The following is a 19,175-nucleotide window of genomic DNA, read 5'->3' as shown; positions in this document are numbered from 1 at the left end:
AATCAATATGTTATGGATATGTACAGGTACGTACATTATACTCATAAGTGATTCCTTATTGAAATGTGATAAATGATGAGTAAGCAAATTCATGCATATGTATGTGTATACGTGATGAACAAGTGAAAAGATTTGAAAGATTAACCATCCTTATGCTTATGATTATGAATTTTGTTGCAATATCATGTTAACTTACATTGTGTAATTGAATATGGGATTTATGAAATAATGAGTCCATGATCAATGTGACAACGAAATTATGATAGCTATTGTGATTTTGCACCGAAACAGTGTTGAATAGCAGCAGTAGCCCGACTTTGAAAAATCAACATAAATGGTGGAAGTCGAATTAGAGGATGAATAATATATGAAATTAAAGATTAATGAGCCTAATTTCACATAAAGGAAACTATGTAAGTAAAGAATTATGTATTATGAGATATTTAAATTCTTGTGAGATAGAGTTGGAGTGATTCTAGACTCCCCTATCTTAACTTTGGAAAATCACTAGAAATTTTACAAAAATGATTACGAGTTAAAATTCATATGACTAAAATCATTAATGAGTCTATTTTTAAGAGAAAGAGACAGGAACATTATTCTAATCTCATTCTATGAGATATTTGATTTTTAGTAGATAGAGGTTAAAGCTGTCAGACAGCAAAATAGGGAGAGTTTAAGGAATAAACTGTACTTATTGGCTAGACCGAAAATTTTGTGTTAAAAAGATATATGAGTCTAGTTTTATAGAAAATTAACGGATCTTAATTTAGAGTCCTGTGTCTCGAGATATAAATAATTTATCGACTATGACTCGAGTAGATAGCTTGACCAGAATATGAATAAAAGTGTAATTATAGTTGTTTTACCTAAGGAAACAAGTTGTCATAATGCTTATTATTTTCATACAGACTTACTGAGCGTAAAGCTTACTCCCCCTTCCATTTCTTCTAGTGTCCTCAGGTCGGCTCGGGGTTGGAGATTGTCAGAGGCAACCTCACACTATCAAGCTACCATCTTTGGAGTATTGTTGAAACTTAATTTCTTCAAGTGAATAGCATGTATAGGGACTTAATTATTGATTTGTGTTTTTATGTTTTAGCCAAGATGTTGGCTTATATTAATTCATTATATATAGCAATTAGATGTGGCTTATAATGATTTTGACTTGTAAGCCTATTTGCCTATGGTATGTGTTAATGTCCTGTGATGTGGTTATGTGATTATACTTGTTCACTATGTATGAGAAGTATATGGCACATGTACATGATGAATGCCCCAAGACCATTTGAGATGGTCATGGCCATGGAGTGAATGTGTCGCATGGTAGTAAGATGATAATGATTGAACATGGACAATTGTTGAATGTGTAGAGATTAAGTGTTGGGTAATAAACACATGTATGACAACATGCAAATTATTTAGTTGAATTTCACCAAAGGTTGATTAAACATTAAATTGATGTTATAATTTGTGTCTATGATGTGTAAAAGTATGGGGAAAAATAAGGTCAATATAAGGCTTGGAAAATAGCCTAAGTGTTAGCTACACGGGCAGAGATACAGCCATGTGTCTCAACCGTGTGGAGGACACAGCCAAGTACACGGGCATGTGGCTTGGCAGTGTGGTATAAATTATTTTGCTGACGTCATAAACAGAGAGTTAAACGGGTTGAGGACACGGGCTTGTCCCAAGCCACACGGGCGTTTGTGACCACACGGACCCACCCACACTAACGTGTGACTCTCTAAAGCAAGAAAATTTATTAAGTTGCCCAAAATTTATCGAATGTTTTTGGTTGTGTCCCGAATCGTCCCGATGCATGTTTTAGGCCTTGAAGGCCTGTATAAGGGATAGTATGCATGTGTTTGAAAAGTTTTCATTTTGGGCAAAATTTGGTGACCCGATTTTGTATGTTTATGAATGTTTAAGTTGGTGACCCAGTTTTGTATGTTTATGAATGTTTAAGTCCGGTAACGCCTCGAACCCTATCCTAGAGTTGGATCAAGTGAGGGGTGTTACATTTATGCCGTTCTACTGTCCCATCAGCCTTCTTTTTGACTTTGAACAACCATTTGTAGCCAACAGTTCTTCGATTAGCAGGTAGAAGGCAAAGAGTTTATGTGTTATTTTGAAGCAAAGCTAGAAGCTCACTGTGCACGACTGCTGTCCAACTTGCATTCTTCATGGCTTCATGAATTTCACTAGGAGTATCACTTGACAAACTAGCTGCTTTGATTAGGTATGCCTTAGGTTTGAAAATACCAACTTTACTACGTGTGATCATAGCATGAGAGTTGATAGAAGCTGAGAGGTGAGGCGATAGATGTGATAGAATGTTGATAAGTATACTTAATGACGATTTGATGGATTGTTGGTAGATATATTAGGGAAAGCTGACCTACACAGAGACTGACCAGTACTGAGGGAGTTGACCAGGGGGTTACCACGTGAGGCACTGATTGAAGAACCAAGTATGTCATTAGGAGGTGAGATGGGAGTAGGTAGGTGGGTAAGAGCCAGGACAAGGAGTTTGGCACTAGATTGTGGTGATATTATAGGAGAACCAACCTTGGAATGGATGTTTTAAAAAAGAAATACTGACTCATGGAAAGTTACATAACGAGAAATATACGTTTTACCATTTTTATCTTGACATTGATATCTATGATGTAAGGGTGAATATCCTAGGAAAATGCACTGTGTTGAGCGAAATTGAAGCTTATATGTGTTGAATGACCTTAGATTGGGAAAGCAAAGACAGCAAAAAACTCGGAGAAAAGTATAATTTGGTTTGACCTGAAATATCTTTGCATAAGGTGTTATATTTCCTATAGGAGAAGAAGGCAACCTATTTATCAAGTATACTGCACTGCTGAAAGCATCATTCCAGTAGGACAGGGGCATAGAGGCATGTGCTAGCATGGAGAGACCTGCCTCTACAATCTATCTATGCTTTTGCTCAACTAAACCATTTAACTCAAAGCTATACGAACAAGTAACATGTTGTCGAATGCTATGCTGAGCTAAATACCCTTTTAATGCCTAAAATTCACCACCACTATCGGTTTGCAAGGCAAGAAGCTGATAGCTAAGAGTTCTTTCAGCTTGCTTATGAAACATTGGAAAGACAGTAAGCACCTCTGGTTTTGTATGCAAAAAATAGATCCAAGTGTATCTAGAGTATGCATCAGTGAACTCAATATAATAACAGAAGTCGTTGGAAGAAACTAGAGCTGGACCCCATAAATCTGCAACTACCAACTGAAGTGGCTTAGAATGCTCAGTCGATGACTTAGGAAATGGCAACTTGTGTTCTTTCCCTAAGTGACAAGCAACACAATCAAGAGAGTCTTTATTTGAAGTAAAAAGCATATTACAATGATGCAGTGCTTTTTTAAGTGTAGCATTATAAGGGTGTCCTAATCTAGAGTGCCATAAACTCAAAGGCATAGTAGCAGTAGCAGTAGCAGCAAAACATTGAATTGAGGCAGAAGGGACAACAGTCTTGGACGAGCCAGGTAAAGAAAGTTTATACAAGCCATCATGGACAGAACCTGAAGTAGAACCTCTTTAGTTTGAAGATCTCGAACCTGACACTGTGTAGGAAAAAACTCAAACATCACCTTATTGTCTTTTGCAAACTTTGAAACTGACAAAAGGTTTTTGGTTATTCCAAGCACAAACAATAAGGATCTCATGAATAATGCTCATGATTGAGTACGAAAAGAAGACTAGCCAGTAGATCGGACAGTGAGTGCCATAACATTGCCAACATATACTTTACTTGGGCCAGAATAGGAGCCACTTTCACTTAGAGCAGTAAGAGAGTTTGTGAGATGATGAGTTGCACCTGAGTCAGGGTACCAGGCATTATCAGCCATTATTCCAAGTGTAGCAAAAAGAGCCTGAGGGTGTGATGGTACTGATGTAGGAGGACTGACATGTTGCACTGGACCAGTAGCAAAAGGATTAGTCCAGGAAAGAACGTTGACTAGTGGAGAAAATAATCCTTGGTGCAAGTGATAAGGTGCAACAGCCATAGGAGGCGATACCCAGGATGCGATAGGAGTCCCATTGCCAAACATGCAGACATTTGCTTGAGGAGAGAGAGGAAGCCTGTAGTTTGTGCTCTTGTAGGAGGTTTCAAATCGGTAATAGCATCGATCAACCAAGTGACCAAATTTTCCGCATAACTGACACTGAACACGAGAGCCCAAAAAATGTCTGCGCCCGCGACTACGAGTGTTTGAGGTGGGTCGATAAGCTGGCACAGACACACTGTTGCTATTAGGCACCTCAGGGGAATGAGAAACCATATTTGTCGAGCTAGGAGTTTCCAGTATTGTGAGTTTCTGGCGCGCTTCAGCATCAAGAAGCATCGTGGTTACACCTTGGACACTATAAGGAGCCTGACTCGCAGTAATTATTGTAACTACAGAGTCATATTCAACGGACAAACCATTGAGGATAGCAGTCACATGTTTTTACCCACTAATGACCTCTCCGTAGCCAGCAAGACGATCACAGTAACCCTTGACTTTTATTAAGAAATCTCGCATGGAGAGATCAGCTTTGCACTGTGAATGTAACGCTCGTCTATAAAACATCAACTAGGAGGTGGTTTTGCTGTCACACACACTAACAAGCACATTTCAAATCTAAGCACTCGTATTTAGGTCAATGATATGGGAAGAATAGTAGGACTTACTGATGACAGCAACCAAGATGCAAGCGCACTGTCTTGCTGCTCAAATCGATCGAACTTAGGATTTGGTTGTGACACCCCAGTATCATCAAGAATTATCTGATGAGGAGGAACAATATCAGGATCAATGAAATGCTAAAGTTTATATGTTTTAATCACTAAAAGAACCTGTTGGCGCCATATAGGTAGTTGTTGTCATCAAGAAGTACACTGATCTTCTTGGTAGAGAAAAAATGACTGTCAACTCCATCGAAAAAATTGGACGCCATAGGTGTAGCAGACTGCTCAGCAAATGGACTGGAAGGAGTCATGAGACACGTAGGAAATCAAGAAGCAGTTTCCAAGAAGAGAGGAAGCTCTGATACCATGTTAAGAATTCATTATACTGAATTTTCATTCCTTTCAAGAGATTACTGTTCATACATATATAGAGTGCACGCATGCAGGCTATAACTGCTAGTTAACTAATTAACTAAAGGTTAACAATCTTAACTGCTGACTATAAACCTTAACTATTATTCTAACATCGAGTGTATAAACGGAGGTAAAAGAATAATAGATAATTAGTTGTTTGGAGGCATAAAAGAAACTGTCAAGTGAAATTTCCAGAGGTAGAACGGCGCTGGCCAATACAGTAATCATACAAATTATGTGAACCATTAGAGTTAACACATTTTATTCCAGATTCTAAATTTTAAATTAAATTTAATAATAATCCAAAAAAAAGCTAATAATAATTATAAACTCTTCTTTTCCAAAATATTGGTTACTAGAACTAAGTTTTATTGAAATTGAAATTGAAATTGGATTAACCACTTTCAAAAATTTTCATTAGTTAAGTTTTAGGAACATATTCAATAGTTTTTATAATTTAAACAATTAAAAATATTAAGTATTTAGGTTTTTTTTATCAAACACCACTTAATCTTTAAAAATTATTATTGTATCAAATACTACTTACACATCAAAGTTTAAAAGTAGTGAACAATTTTTGAAATTTAAGCTTTACAAATTATGTTTACATGATAGGCTATTTTTCTCTCTTTCTTTAATATTACTTATATTTTTATTCTCAGGCCCATCCTTGGGGTCGTATGGAGGTGCAAATCGCCGAAACCCAAGGTGAAAGGGATCCAAAATATTGTTTTTAATTTTAAGGACCCAAAAAATTTTAACTTTTAAAAGTTATAATTATTAATGTATGTTTTTTTGTAATAAAAATTTAAAATATATATACCTTTATATTTTAGATTATTGTTAATTTTAGATATAAATTTTAACATTATATTTTTGTTTTAAAGATGAGATTTGTGTTTATTTGTTTAGTCAATGTTTAAAATTTTTATTATTTGTACAAATATCAAAATGGCTTCTTTTATTAGAGAAAACGATCGCACAGCAATGATGATTAATGTGCTGGTAAAAAAAATTGTTATTTGTTATTCGCAGGTATATTTATAAGGTTGCATGTCATTTTTTATTTAATTCAAATATTTAAACTAATGCGACAATTTAATATGGTAGGGTGAGTACCATGTGTTGAGGATGTGTGTCCATGGTCTAAGTTACTAGCCGAATAAACAGATTATGCCATACTTGGAAGCCACTAGATTTAGATCAACGGAATTGCTCCGGATGTTTGAGTTGAGGTGCAACTTAATATCCGCCTTGATTGAGTGGTGGTACCTGGAGACCCATACATTTCATTTTTTGTGTGGGGAGTGCACGATCACCTTGTTCTAGCTTTGAAAAATCATTATAAATTGTACAAAAATGTTTAGAAGATGAAATTTATATGCCTAAAATCTTAATGAGTCTATTCTTAATGAGTTTATTTTCAAAGGAAACAAAAGAAAACATAATATGATACTTGTATTGAAAGATATTTAATTTTTAGTGAAGAAGAAATGAAATTGCCTAGCAGCAAAACATAGGAGGTTTTAAAAAAAAATTGGTATTAATCTAATTTGAAATAAATTCTAACATTTTTATGGCAAAAATTTCATTAAGTCTAAGTTTCAAAAATAAAAAGCGGATCTTAATTTTGAATACTATAGGTCTGGATATAAATAATTTAGTGACTACTACTCAAAAAGACAACTTTGTTAAAAGTATATGTATAAATAGTGAAAGAATAATTTATGTTACATAAAAGAGTGTCATACGAAGGCTAAAGATTCTTATATAAAACTTGTAAATGAAGGAAGTGGAATGGAGAAGAGGAGGAGGAAAAATAATAGAAGGGTTATAAAATGAATTAATAGTTGATTATGACTGATCAAATCATATTAGTGTGAATTTAATTGATTATTGAGATAGAGAATTAAATTGAATAAAAGTGAAAATATTAAAACTAAATGAAACGGTGAAATTGGTTTGGAATTGAGATGGTATGTTATGTTATGTATGAAATGATATCATGAGTGATAAATTGATGATATTGAGATCAATAGAATGAGAATTGAACTTGTAAAGGAATTGGATAAATGACTACCCTATTAACTGCTTAGGTATAGTTATTTCGACTATATGTCGATGAGTGCTGGACGCATTTTACTTTGGACATTCCAATGAGTGCGAGGTACAACCTTTATTTCGAATATACCGATGAGCGCTGGGCACAAACTAATCAATTCAGACATTCCGATGAGGCATTTGGAGCCAAATGGTTACTTCGACTATGTGTCGATGAGTGCTAGGCACAATTTTTACTTTGGTCATACTGATGAATGTTGGGTGCAATCTATTTCTCTAGAAATTATCTAATGAGGCACTTGGTGCCAAAATTGGGTTTTGGTTGGATTTGTGTATCCGTTCGTGCCCCAATCAAGTTGATAAGATTTAATATGTAAAAAAAATTATAATTGTAATGAAAAGAATTGTTAATGTGGAAGAAATTTGTAACTAGATTTATAAATGAAAGATTAGTACGAAATTGTGGTGAATTCAACGATTCAGTTTGAGAAATGACATGTTAATATGAAATATTTCTAACTAGTTATTTGTTCATATTTAAGATGACTCATAAGACACATTTATCATTAGATATTGTGTGTTGATGATGAATTGAATTGTGATTTTGAAATTGATTGTGAATATATATTAGATTGAATTGTAATGAAATCATTGTCAAGCGATAAGAATAGTGTACAGGGTATTGAGTAAGCATATACGATCGAATTCATAGTATGATATATATTTGAAAATAATTACAAGATATGATATGTAAAAACATGAATGGTTTCATTAGGCGTGATATTATAATTGGAATTAAAAATTAAAAAAATGTAATGAAATAGATTGACAATAAATATGGTAATGAGCGAGTTATGTGAAATTGGTATAAGTTAGCGACTTGATAAAAGATATTGAAATGAAATAGTATAATGCTATGGAATCAATTGTGCACACACATATATATGTGGATAATAACAAAGGAAATACATGAACTTCTATGTGAATAAATTGGAAACGAGCTTTTGGGAAGGCTAAAATGAATACAAATGAGTCGATCGACTTCAAAAAGAGACTTGAATTTATTGTTGTGGAATGAACATGGAATTGATTTTTATAGTTTTAATGATATAAATGTTTGATTCATGATTGGTATTGAGTTTTAAAAAGGCTTTATGATAGATGTTGGCATGAAAATGAAATTGATCACTTATATTTCAATGCTAAATGAATTGGTTTGCCATTTGATATGAATGGCATACTAGTTGGATGTTACAATTTTCTAAGCTTGCAAATTTTTTTATTTGAATCATAAAAATATTACGAAGTTCTATAGCTCAACATACGGTTTGTTTTTCGTTCGCAGGATAGGTATAATTCAAGATATTTGAACTACAACTTCAACATCCAGTAAAAAATCTTGAACTTGTCAATATTTGTATATTCTGTTTTTATTCTAAGTTGGCATGTACCTAGTTGAGTCTAATTTGGTTTGTTCTTAAGTGAATGCTCTTGTTGAATTTAATCCTTTAACATTAAAATCAACAAAAACTACTTTATAAAATAGTCTTATTTAACAATCAAGTTTAATGATAAACCGTAAATTATGGCAAGAAGTTCTATTCTTCATTTTTATCTAGCAGCTTTATCTTGGGCTAATCTAGAAATTATGTTAATATTAACGGGCCATTGAGAAAACTTCAGCTTGTGATTGGTTCTTTAAGAAAAGTCCGTAAATTATGGCAAGAAGTTCTATTCTTCATTTTTATCTAGCAGCTTTATCTTGGGCTAATCTAGAAATTATGTTTAATATTAACGGGCCATTTTAAATTTAATCCTTGGATTAGTTCTTGGAGCTTTTGTGAGCTTGTATAAATCCTGTAAATGGTTGGTTATTGTGATTAATGTTTGTTTGATTGAACTAAATCTTACAATGGTTTAAAGTTGAACAAAATTGATCGTTGGCGACAAATGTGACATCCTGTAACTCGGACTCGACGATCAAGTCGGGTGTAGGATGTTACAAGACAACTCTATCAAACCATCAATTTTGATACATGTAACCATAATTATTTGTAATTATGAACAAATATTGTAATTCAAATTATAAAATTTTGATACAGTTTAAACATATTTTCAGTATTTCAAGATAACATTGGACTCATATCAATGAAGCAGATTTTTTGTATTTCATATTTAAACATGGTTTTTATAAATGTGATTGTTGAAATTGAAATTAAGCTTGGATTTTGAGTTTTTGTAAGGACCTAAGTGATATATAGATTTGATAGTTAGGCAAGATTTTTCCCTTAATATTTGAAAAATGTATCGATACTATGGAAAAGGTATTAATACATTTGTTTTTTGCTAAATTTTTTCAAACATCGAAGCTTAAATTGGTATCGATACCAGGCAAAGGTGTCGATAATCGACACCTTTTTTTTTTGCTAAATTTTTTCAAACATCAAACCTGAAATTAGTATCGATACTGGGCAAAGGTATTGATACTTTGACCCTAGTATCAATACTATGGAAAGGATATCGATACATATTGTTTTGCTAAATTTTTCAAACATCAAACCTGAAATTTATAGACTATGATTGTTTCATTAAAACTTCATTAAATAAAACTTAGGGGTGTTACAGAAAATTTGGTATATTGATATAAACATTTAACATACATTTGAACATGAGGTACATAAATTCATATTCCACTCGACCGTGACGATTGTCCAGGGTTGTAGTTTTGATGCTGGCAATTGTTTCGACTATGACCAACTATTCTGCACAGACTGTAATGTTTAGGGTCGATCATCTTCATTAAGTCTATGTCACCATGAATCCAGGTGACGTGCGGGCAACCTTTGGGCTTCCTATTTAGCCCCAAGTTTGGGACCAACTCGAAAGCTAGCGAAGATACTTCCCATGTCGACACATCCCGCAAGGAGGGGAACTCTTTCCCCAAATACACAATATGTGTTTCAGTGTGTACACCTCATCGATATATTGTTTGACATAGATCGAGGCGTCAACATAAGCTGTAATGACATGCGCACACGGGTACCAAAGTTTCTAGAACCTTCTGTAGTTGCACCACCTGTTTTAGAGATCAACTTTGTAGGACCTAGGCAGGGTACCTGGTTGATGACCAACGGGCTCTGCCACCTAGAAAGTTTCCAATTGTCGAGAATATAATTCTACATGCAACGACCTCGCTCTCCGGGCGTTGACCACCATCACCTTCCTAACCTCATTGACATACATGTGTCCTATCTTTATCTGCTTTACTTGTTTCAACCTCATTCTTAACATCAAGGTTGCTAGCCTATAGAACATAGTTGAAAAAATAGATAAAATTGGAAGATGTTGTGTACGCTTCAAGACGGAGTTAACGGTCTCTACCAGGTTGGTGGTCATATGACCATAACGAGATCCGTCATTAAGCTTTGAACCTATTACCACAACTCTATACTACTGAACCATTCCTGAAAATCACGATTGGTTTCATCATTTATATCACCCTGAAGCCTCACCAACCTCTGCCTGAAACGTTGTTGTTCTAGCTCTTACCCTGCATATGTATTTCGTTAAGACATGTTATGTTCCATTATACAGTTTGTAAATGTATTAAAAAAAATAAAAAAAATGAAATTGAGAATTACCCATGTTCATGACTTGTTTGTGTCAATTCGCATTCTTGAAGTCCAAATAGAAGTTAATTGCAATGTGGTGGATGCAGTAGACGAATCTCCACGGAACACCAAAACGCCTAATCATGACAACTAACCCTTTGTTCTATTGGAAATGATGTAAACATTGTCTTGTTTAACATACCTCCGCAAGTTTGTCAAAAAAATTGCCATAATTCCATGTTCTCCGACTCCATGATGTTAAACGTTATCGATAGCACGTTTTGGTTCCCATCTTGTACAATCGCAAAAAGGAGGATCTACGTATATTTTTTATATAGCTAGGTCCCATCAACCTGCACAAGCGACTTGTACTGGGAAAAGACCCAAACGCATGGATCGAATGTCCAGAACATTCGGTGAAAAATTCTTCTCCCCGGTTGTAGTTGGTCGTTTGGGTCGTAAAAAGGCAACATCTACAAGTCAACAGCAGTTCCTGGCATGTACTCCTGCATAGAATCTTTCCACCTTTGAAGTTCATTGTACGACATATCCTAATCTCCGTACAACTTCTCTAAGCCATCTATTTAGCCAACTATGCCTTTTGGCATGACACTTGATACTAGAACCGTTCTTGCATTTTGTCAATCAAAACTGATACATGAACGGTGGGCATGTTGTTAACTAATGGCATGCTACAGTTGCAGATAGTTTTCTCATGAAGTTTGCAATGGTCTTGCGTCATACATACAGAAGTGAATGTATAAGGTCCAACATATTTTCGGATCTCCCATAGTGGGGACCTTTAGATAAATGCAACTCGTACCTACCACTTGCACCATTCTACCAACCTCCAACACTCTCCAACATAAATTGCCGATTTAGAGTTAGTGACTTTGTAGTCAATCGACACTTCATGCTGTACCATTTGATGACAAATATGCAATAATCATTATTTGCGAATTGTTGGCCCATGAACAACCCTTCTGATTTAAGATCTTCCGCCAATTGGTGAGTATGTATTATATCAGGGTACTCGGATGCATGCATTGCACCGGGATCTACGTTCGACATGTAGGCCCTATAGTCATTGCGTATGACAATGCCATGACTTGGGTTCCCAACCGAAGGGGTGAAAACATTTTCATCATCACCCGTGCTTTCATCGTCGATATCATCTAGGACCTCATCTACACTGGGGTCACTAAAATCTTCACCATCATTATTAAAATGACCATTATTATCGAATTCATCTTCACCATCTGCATCGATCTCAATCACGACTGGATGTATCTATAAACAGGGACTCGGATTATGGTTGTCATACACAATCCAAGCTTGGTTTGGATTTTTGGCCCATGTCGATGTTGCTCTACCACCGTACTATTCTGCCCATCCAACATTAAGTTCAATGTCAAACCCACGCATGGACAATCGCCTATTGGAAAACACTTTCGGAACCTCCGTACATGGGTCTTAAACTCCATATTGTTGACTTAATAGAGTGACATCTTTAACAGGGTCCACATCCGCTAACTCAGCAAACAACTGAATCGGTTCAGTTTCACCCTCCTAGTTGGGCAATACAGTGCGACCATTGGCTCCACGTTTTCATCGAATAAAAGTTCCATATCGGTAAATTTGATAGGATTTGACGAATCTGGAAATTTGTAGAATAGTCTTGACATCTTTCTCCCACAAAGTCAAACAATTTTTTCACTAAACTTTTCTTTCATATCATCGACATACATATTATTATTAAACTTTTTTCCTATTTGCTTGCGGGATTCAAATATACAACCAACAACTGTTACTAAAATTACTCCATTGAAATGAATGTATATAAAGAATTGGTTATCCATTTCGATACTAACTCGAACTTTATTTTCTTCCCTCTTTTCTTTTCTCCTATTCTACTAAACAAATTTTCTTCCTTATTTTCTTCTCTGAAACTGCTACAAGAAACTTCAACAAAACACAAACCTTCAAAAGTAACAAATTTTTGGTCGAGTTTAGGGTATATATAATGACCAGCAATGCCACCGACAATTAAAAAAATTATTTTTTTAAAACTAAAAAAAAGGCTTGAAAAGAAATTGAAAAAGCAGAAAGAAAGCTGGAATAAAAAAAGCAAGGTCCGATCACGAATTCCCCTGCTTTTCTGCTTTACAGCTTTTTTTTTTCAGTTTTCATACATATATATTTTAAAGTTTCAGGCTTTTTCAAAAATATATATTGATGCCACCTTACCCAGTGACCGACACCAATTTTTTTTACCACTAATGTGTCAAGTAACACTTATGAGAACTATTAAAAATGCCATTTTTGTAAATAACTTTTTACCTACCCATTTTCGTAACTAATTATTTTTAAGGTAATCTATAAAAATAGTCACTTTTGTTTGTCTCAAGTTACATTTTAGTCACTTATGTTTGAAATGTTACGTTTTTGTCACTTATGTTACTATTTTGTTACGAAGTGATCACTCTACCGTTAAGTTCCGTTATCTCTCTAACGGTAATCCTACGTGATAGTCCAACTAGATTTTAGATGTCAACTCGGATTTTTAAATGGGATGAAAATATATTTTTAATTAAAAATTTAATTAATTAAAATTTTTAAACCTAAATCTTAACTAGAAAAACTGTTCATCTCCTCTTTTTAATTTTTCTTTAGTCTCTTCTTTTTTTTCAATGGTTTTTTTTTATTTGACTGGAAAAATTATTATTAAGATCAAAATAGTTGAAATCAAATTGACTGTTTCATAAAGATGGAAGTATGTCTTCTTTGCATTCCTCTATCTCTTTTATTCAATACTGAAAAATAAAAGATTGGATTTTTTATTATTTAATGAAAACTCTAAATTAAAATTCTTGATATGAATATTAACAACTAAAAGAATTTCAGATAAAAAAAGGGATACCCACAAAGGGATGTGAACAAACAAGGCGATTCAGATTAGAAAAAATCGGATTGAGAAACTAATTATTCAAGAACGTGAAGAATTGGAAAATACAATGATTTGGAACAAAAACGATTACCATCTTCTTATTTGTCAACAGCCACTTCATTTTAAGTTTTAGAACATAAATTGTCGGTGAAGAACACATACCTGGGCTCTCCATTGAATCCTCTTTTGTTTTTGTACGTGAATACAAAATTTTGATGATAATAGCTTTTTTAGTCAATTGAAAAAGAAAATAAAAAAAGGGGGAGATGAACGGTTTTTAACTAAGATTTAGGGTTTAAAATTTTTAATTAATTAAATTTATTTAATAAAAAATTTATTCTCATCCCATAAAAAAATTCAAGTTGGCACTTAAAATCTAATTAGTCTGCAACGTAAAATTACCGTTAAAGAGATAACGGAACTTAACGGAAGAGTAATCACTTCGTAACAAAATAATAACATAAATGATTAAAACGTAACATTTTAAACATAAGTGACTAAAATGTAACCTGAAACAAATAAAAATGACTATTTTTATAGTTTATCCTTATTTTTAATATTATTTGTATAAAAAAGCCTTAAAGTTCGTGGAAAAAATGAATCGTTTCATGAATCATCATCAAATCATGAAATACACTTTAGGAAAATACAAACTCTTTTATTGCAACTATATATTAAATGTATTTTCTTTAAAAGATATATGTTAAATATTTTACAAAAACTAACAGCGCCAATGCTCAAATAAAGAGAAATAAACTTCCACGCGCAGAAATCACTGAAAATCATTTACAGCTTACACAAATTTCAGATGCAAAATTCAATCAAACACGATATAGCTTTATAACCTGCTCGATCTTGGCACGACAAACAGGGCAGCCCCATTTTTTCGCTTTGATCTCGTTCAAACATGACATACATCCGGCAACATGGCCACAGGGGACACAAGCTGCCTCTGATGGAGCATCCAAACATATCGTGCATGAAGAAGGGCCCCCATCTTCCTTTGTTTGACCAGCATTAGCAGCTAAGTTTTCAGCACCCGAGGAAGGCATATTGATAGGAGTTGAATCGATTGATGGATATTGGATTGGACCATCTTCTACAATCTCGTCCATGGCTGGTGGAGCTGTTGGGACTGAATCTGCAGTTTGTACTCCCATAAGAACAGAAGAGATATTACTATTGTGAACATTGGTGCCAGCGGTTGAGTCTCCACTGGAGCTAGCTTCAGTCATTGTCCATTCACTAGTACTTGCCTTTGAAGGGGGAACCTCCACTGGCCCTACTGAGCTACCATGGGCACTTGTACTTGCAGAGTTACCCCAACTGGAGGATGAACTAGCTTCATTGCCAGTATGCAACTCAAAACTGGGCGTCTCCGCTATAGCTGACTGGATCGAGGCATTAATTGCCATTGCTAATTCTAAATCCTCTGCATCTGCTGGAGCAGTTGGAGGCTGAGAAACATGCAGAAATGCAGGACCCCTTGCCTGCATATTTCCGATGCCATAAAATAAACATAGACATTTATTATTCAAAAGCATCATGAACAAAATGTTCCATATTTCAACAAGTCTTGAGTGGATGAACAAACTAAACTACCCTGATGTTTTTACTTAGTACTGTGCATGTACTCTGCAACTCAACAGCCTTCCACCCAAAAACCAAAACTGTACCTCTCGTATAAAAGTTAGAATGTCATGTAATTTCAATGAAAATTTTATTCACTCGTCCAGGTTTGCTTCTGAGAAATGTGAAACTCTCTCCAGCAAACAGAATTAAACAAATGAACTTATCATGTGTCAATCACATCTTTGTTAAGCTATGGTAACTTCTCTGGGAACCCCAAAAATGTCCATTAGGAAATTTATAGGACTATTTTAAACAAAATAAGAGGAAATGGCATTGAGATGATAACAGAATTGTTCCTTTTGTTAAAGTGCTATAAGTTACGCAAGGTCTGCAAATAAGCAGAAATTAAACATCTGTAAATGAAGAGAGACTGATACCTGTGGAATTCCTTTGCATGCATCACAAAACCACTGCAGCTGCTGGCGATCATTTTCATTTCCAGGTGCAAGTTTAATGCGTGTTTCTGAAAAAGAACCAGATCATGTTGATGTGAATTGTAACATAGAAAATATACATTTATCATCCATAAATGCACATACTTATTCATAGTAATATTACAAACATCATAACAAATAACCAATGTTCACCTAATTATTAACAAAGTAGTCATAAGGGGAAAATAAACCCAGTAATATAAAGAAAGTCTAATGAACTGGAGTACAGTGAAGCTGTAATTTAATGTCCTAAAATTTCCAGTACCAAAGAACTCTGGTTTTATCCAGTTTACATGCAACTTGTGTATATTTCAGGGTTTTATCTATACAATCGTAAATGACTGAAAATTACCATGCTTACGCCTAACTATTCCAGCTTTACACCTCGCCTCTCGGGAGGTGTAAATGGTTCGTCTCCGCCTCCCTCGTCTTGAGACTATGCATAAAGATAAAATCAATCAAAGTATGTCGACTAAGAAATCAATCCGATTTCAATTTCCATAATTTAGCCAGAAAAGATTGACAACTAGATATATTGGCAAGAGAAATTACTGCTGGAATTATCAACAATTGCCACAGAAGGATCAGGTTGGTTAAGCTTTGGCTCTTCCAAATTAGCTTTCCACAATGCAATAACTGTACGTGGTTGGGCATCCTGATAATTCACCAATTACCAAATAAGTGATGGAAAAGCATTTAAGGAGAATATAAGTTTTAACAGTACAAAACAAAGGAATTAAAACTATAATTTATTTTGAAGTATGATTTAATACCAAAGGACCCTTGACAAATCCTGGTTTGTGCTAACCAAAGATATAGCATTAATGCATGAATGCATTAGACCAAGTGTTACTCAAAATTTTCTTCACTTAGTTAAGTAATAACACACCAAGCTTAGTACTTTGAACAATCTCAAAGGCATCTTGCAGCCTCCATGTATTTTATATTCAATATAATAGTAGTCAATTGAAAGTAAGCATTTAAGAAAGTGGAAGCTAACTTGAATATATTTCAAGCCAGTTTAAACCAAGCTTGTTGGTTTTTATTCTTATTCAACTTCATTCAAGAAAGAATTCAGGTTGACAAAGGCATAAGTCTAATTTAGAGGAACTTGAAGAGCATAATATTTGGCTCATTTCTCCTCTTTTTGCGCCCTCCTTAGACATGCATTGCTATAGACCCAAAAAGGGAGATAAGTTATACTTGCGATACCTGCAAAGTAGAATACATGGCCAGCTCCAACTTGAAAGGTTTTGAATTATTTCGGGAACCAGTTGGTAGAACAACCACCCAACTGTAAGAAACACATTAATAAGATGATGATGCTGAACAAATCGCTAGAAAAGATAAAATTCTATTCGAGATTTATATGAATAAAAACTATCTGGGCATATTCTTCTATGGCCTATGATGATCCAAAAAAACGCAAGAGAAAGAAAAATTGAAATTAAAAGGTACACTAAACAATAATACCCACACTTTTCTTGAAAGCAACTGAGGAACAAACATTTCAATAAATCCTGGCCCGTAAAACTCCCGCATCCAACCAGAGAATAAACATATATGATCCTGCACAGCATCAGAAGGCAAAATAATCTCACTTAAGAAAGCACTTAGTTTTACAAGAAAAGTCAAAAGTTCTGAGTAGATCATAAAATCATAAATATTCAAAGTGAAATTCCAGTTATACCTCAATTGCCCTTACAACATTGACATTTCCTTTCACCCTAGCAATATCTAGAGGTGTTTGACAATCATCATTCATCACCAACGGATTAGCTGAAAGTTCGAACAAGTTGCTTATTGGACTACTCTAAATTTCAAATCAAACATATTCATCATGCAACGACTAATAACTTAGTTTTCCGTAATATATAACAGAAATCGATAAAACATGAACCTCCATGAGAAAGAAGTAATTTGACTGTATTTAGAAGGCCTCTTTTTGCCGCATGGTGCAAGGGTGTCCCCCCATGACGACCTACACACAAAACTGAACCAAGTTAATACACTATCCATTTCGATAAAGCCTCCAAAGCTTCTTTTCTTTGAAAACCTTAAATTTCTTTGCTGAAATTTGGTTAACGACCATGAGAAAATTTCCAGCAAAATTTTCTACTTAAGCAGGCAAAATGGAGAATTGAAAGAAACAAAGGTCCTTCAAAATCATATGTTGCTATTAGGAATGGTTCCTTTTCCCTAAAAACACTAATTTATTTGTTGAAAAAAAAAAACCCTCGAATTTTAACTTCATGAACAAACAATTAAATAAATTCCCTTGGAAAATAATAAAATTCGATAAAGAATGGAAACCTGGACGATAAGCGTTAACGTTAGAACCAAGTTCGATCAAAGTCTTGGCCACATCAAAAAGCTGTGGATTCAAACACGCTAATATCAACGGCGTTTTCCCTTCTCTATCCATCCACTGTCAATCCATAGCCCCCAAAAAAATCAGATTAATTGATCGATTAATTCCATATTTAATCACAGGTTAATAAAGGGGAAAATCAGATTAATTAGTTGGTACCTCGAGGCCTGCGCCTTCACGGAAAAGAGATTTGATCCCTTCTGCGTTACCATAATTGACTTGATTGTATAGCAACTCGTCTTTTGATTGTTGTTGCCCCATTCAAAAGAAAGCTTCTGATTCTTTTTCTGATTGGTCCGATAGACAATTTGGCTCGTACTTTTCCGGGAAAACTATTTCCCAGAAAACGAAATGGAAAAAAAAAATCCCGGAGTTAGGATCGAGAACTAGAGAAAGGATCGTGAAGGTTTTTTTTTTTTTTTTTTTAATACAAAGGTTTGTGAAGTTTTTAAAAGGGAAATTTTAGTTATTAATAATTTTCTTTTAGAGATTCTTAACAGAGAAGAAATTTGGAAGTCGAAATATTATTCTTGACTGCTTATCCAAAGAAATATATATTTATTTATTTATTTGTTTTAATTATGACTTTTAGTTTTTATTTATTTATTTATTTTTCCAGGAAGCCGCTGGCCTAAACACGGTTACTTAATGAAAATGAAAATCTTTTGACACGTTCCATTTACATTTTAAGCGTAGATATTTTCACAATTATGAAATGACAAAATTAATATAGAGATTTTTATATTAGAAGTTAAATTGTATTTTATTTTTTATATAAAAATAAATAATTTAGTCATTATATATTAGGTGAAAGAATAAATTGATAATTTTTGTTAAAATTTCATCCATTTCTATTATTACAAAATGGTATAATTTATAATAATAGATGAAATTTTTAACATTAGAAATAGATTAAGTATTTAACAAAACGACCAATTTTGTAATATCCTGATTTTGGGCCTAGTCGGAATAATAGTTTCGTGACCACAAAATTCGA

At 34.1% G+C, this 19,175-nt stretch overlaps 1 protein-coding gene across 2 annotated transcripts; it reads right to left on the bottom strand.

Annotated features, from left to right (window-relative positions):
- Positions 1-14,378: 14,378 nt before the first annotated feature.
- Positions 14,379-18,756, bottom strand: LOC108465017 (putative E3 ubiquitin-protein ligase XBAT35). Of its 2 annotated transcripts, XM_017765316.2 has the most exons (10): positions 18,338-18,756; positions 18,121-18,235; positions 17,708-17,788; positions 17,498-17,586; positions 17,285-17,376; positions 17,020-17,101; positions 16,360-16,462; positions 16,160-16,243; positions 15,751-15,836; positions 14,379-15,231 (listed from the first exon to the last, which is right to left on the bottom strand). In XM_017765316.2, the coding sequence occupies exons 1-10, from the start codon at positions 18,437-18,439 to the stop codon at positions 14,563-14,565; spliced, it is 1,503 nt and encodes a 500-aa protein (XP_017620805.1). In that variant the 5' UTR covers positions 18,440-18,756; the 3' UTR covers positions 14,379-14,562. The 2 variants fall into 2 exon arrangements, with proteins under 2 accessions (XP_017620805.1, XP_017620806.1); XM_017765317.2 differs by lacking the exon at positions 16,160-16,243 and having other exon boundaries at positions 18,338-18,755.
- Between the last annotated feature and the right edge of the window lie 419 nt (positions 18,757-19,175).

This window comes from Gossypium arboreum, chromosome 10 (assembly GCF_025698485.1).
Source record: "Gossypium arboreum isolate Shixiya-1 chromosome 10, ASM2569848v2, whole genome shotgun sequence".
NCBI lineage: Eukaryota > Viridiplantae > Streptophyta > Magnoliopsida > Malvales > Malvaceae > Gossypium > Gossypium arboreum.
The sequence above is the reverse complement of the archived record's forward strand: the minus strand, read 5'-3'. Positions and strand labels throughout refer to the sequence as shown.

Bases quoted from the DNA above. Each gene is read 5' to 3' on its own strand.
- LOC108465017 (XM_017765316.2), bottom strand. From the start codon at position 18,439: ATGGGGCAACAACAATCAAAAGACGAGTTGCTATACAATCAAGTCAAT. The intron at 17,587-17,707 runs GTTCATGTTTTA...TCGAACTTTCAG, and splicing joins ATTACTTCTTTCTCATGGAG to CTAATCCGTTGGTGATGAAT. The intron at 15,232-15,750 runs GTATCAGTCTCT...GGAAATATGCAG, and splicing joins CATGCAAAGGAATTCCACAG to GCAAGGGGTCCTGCATTTCT.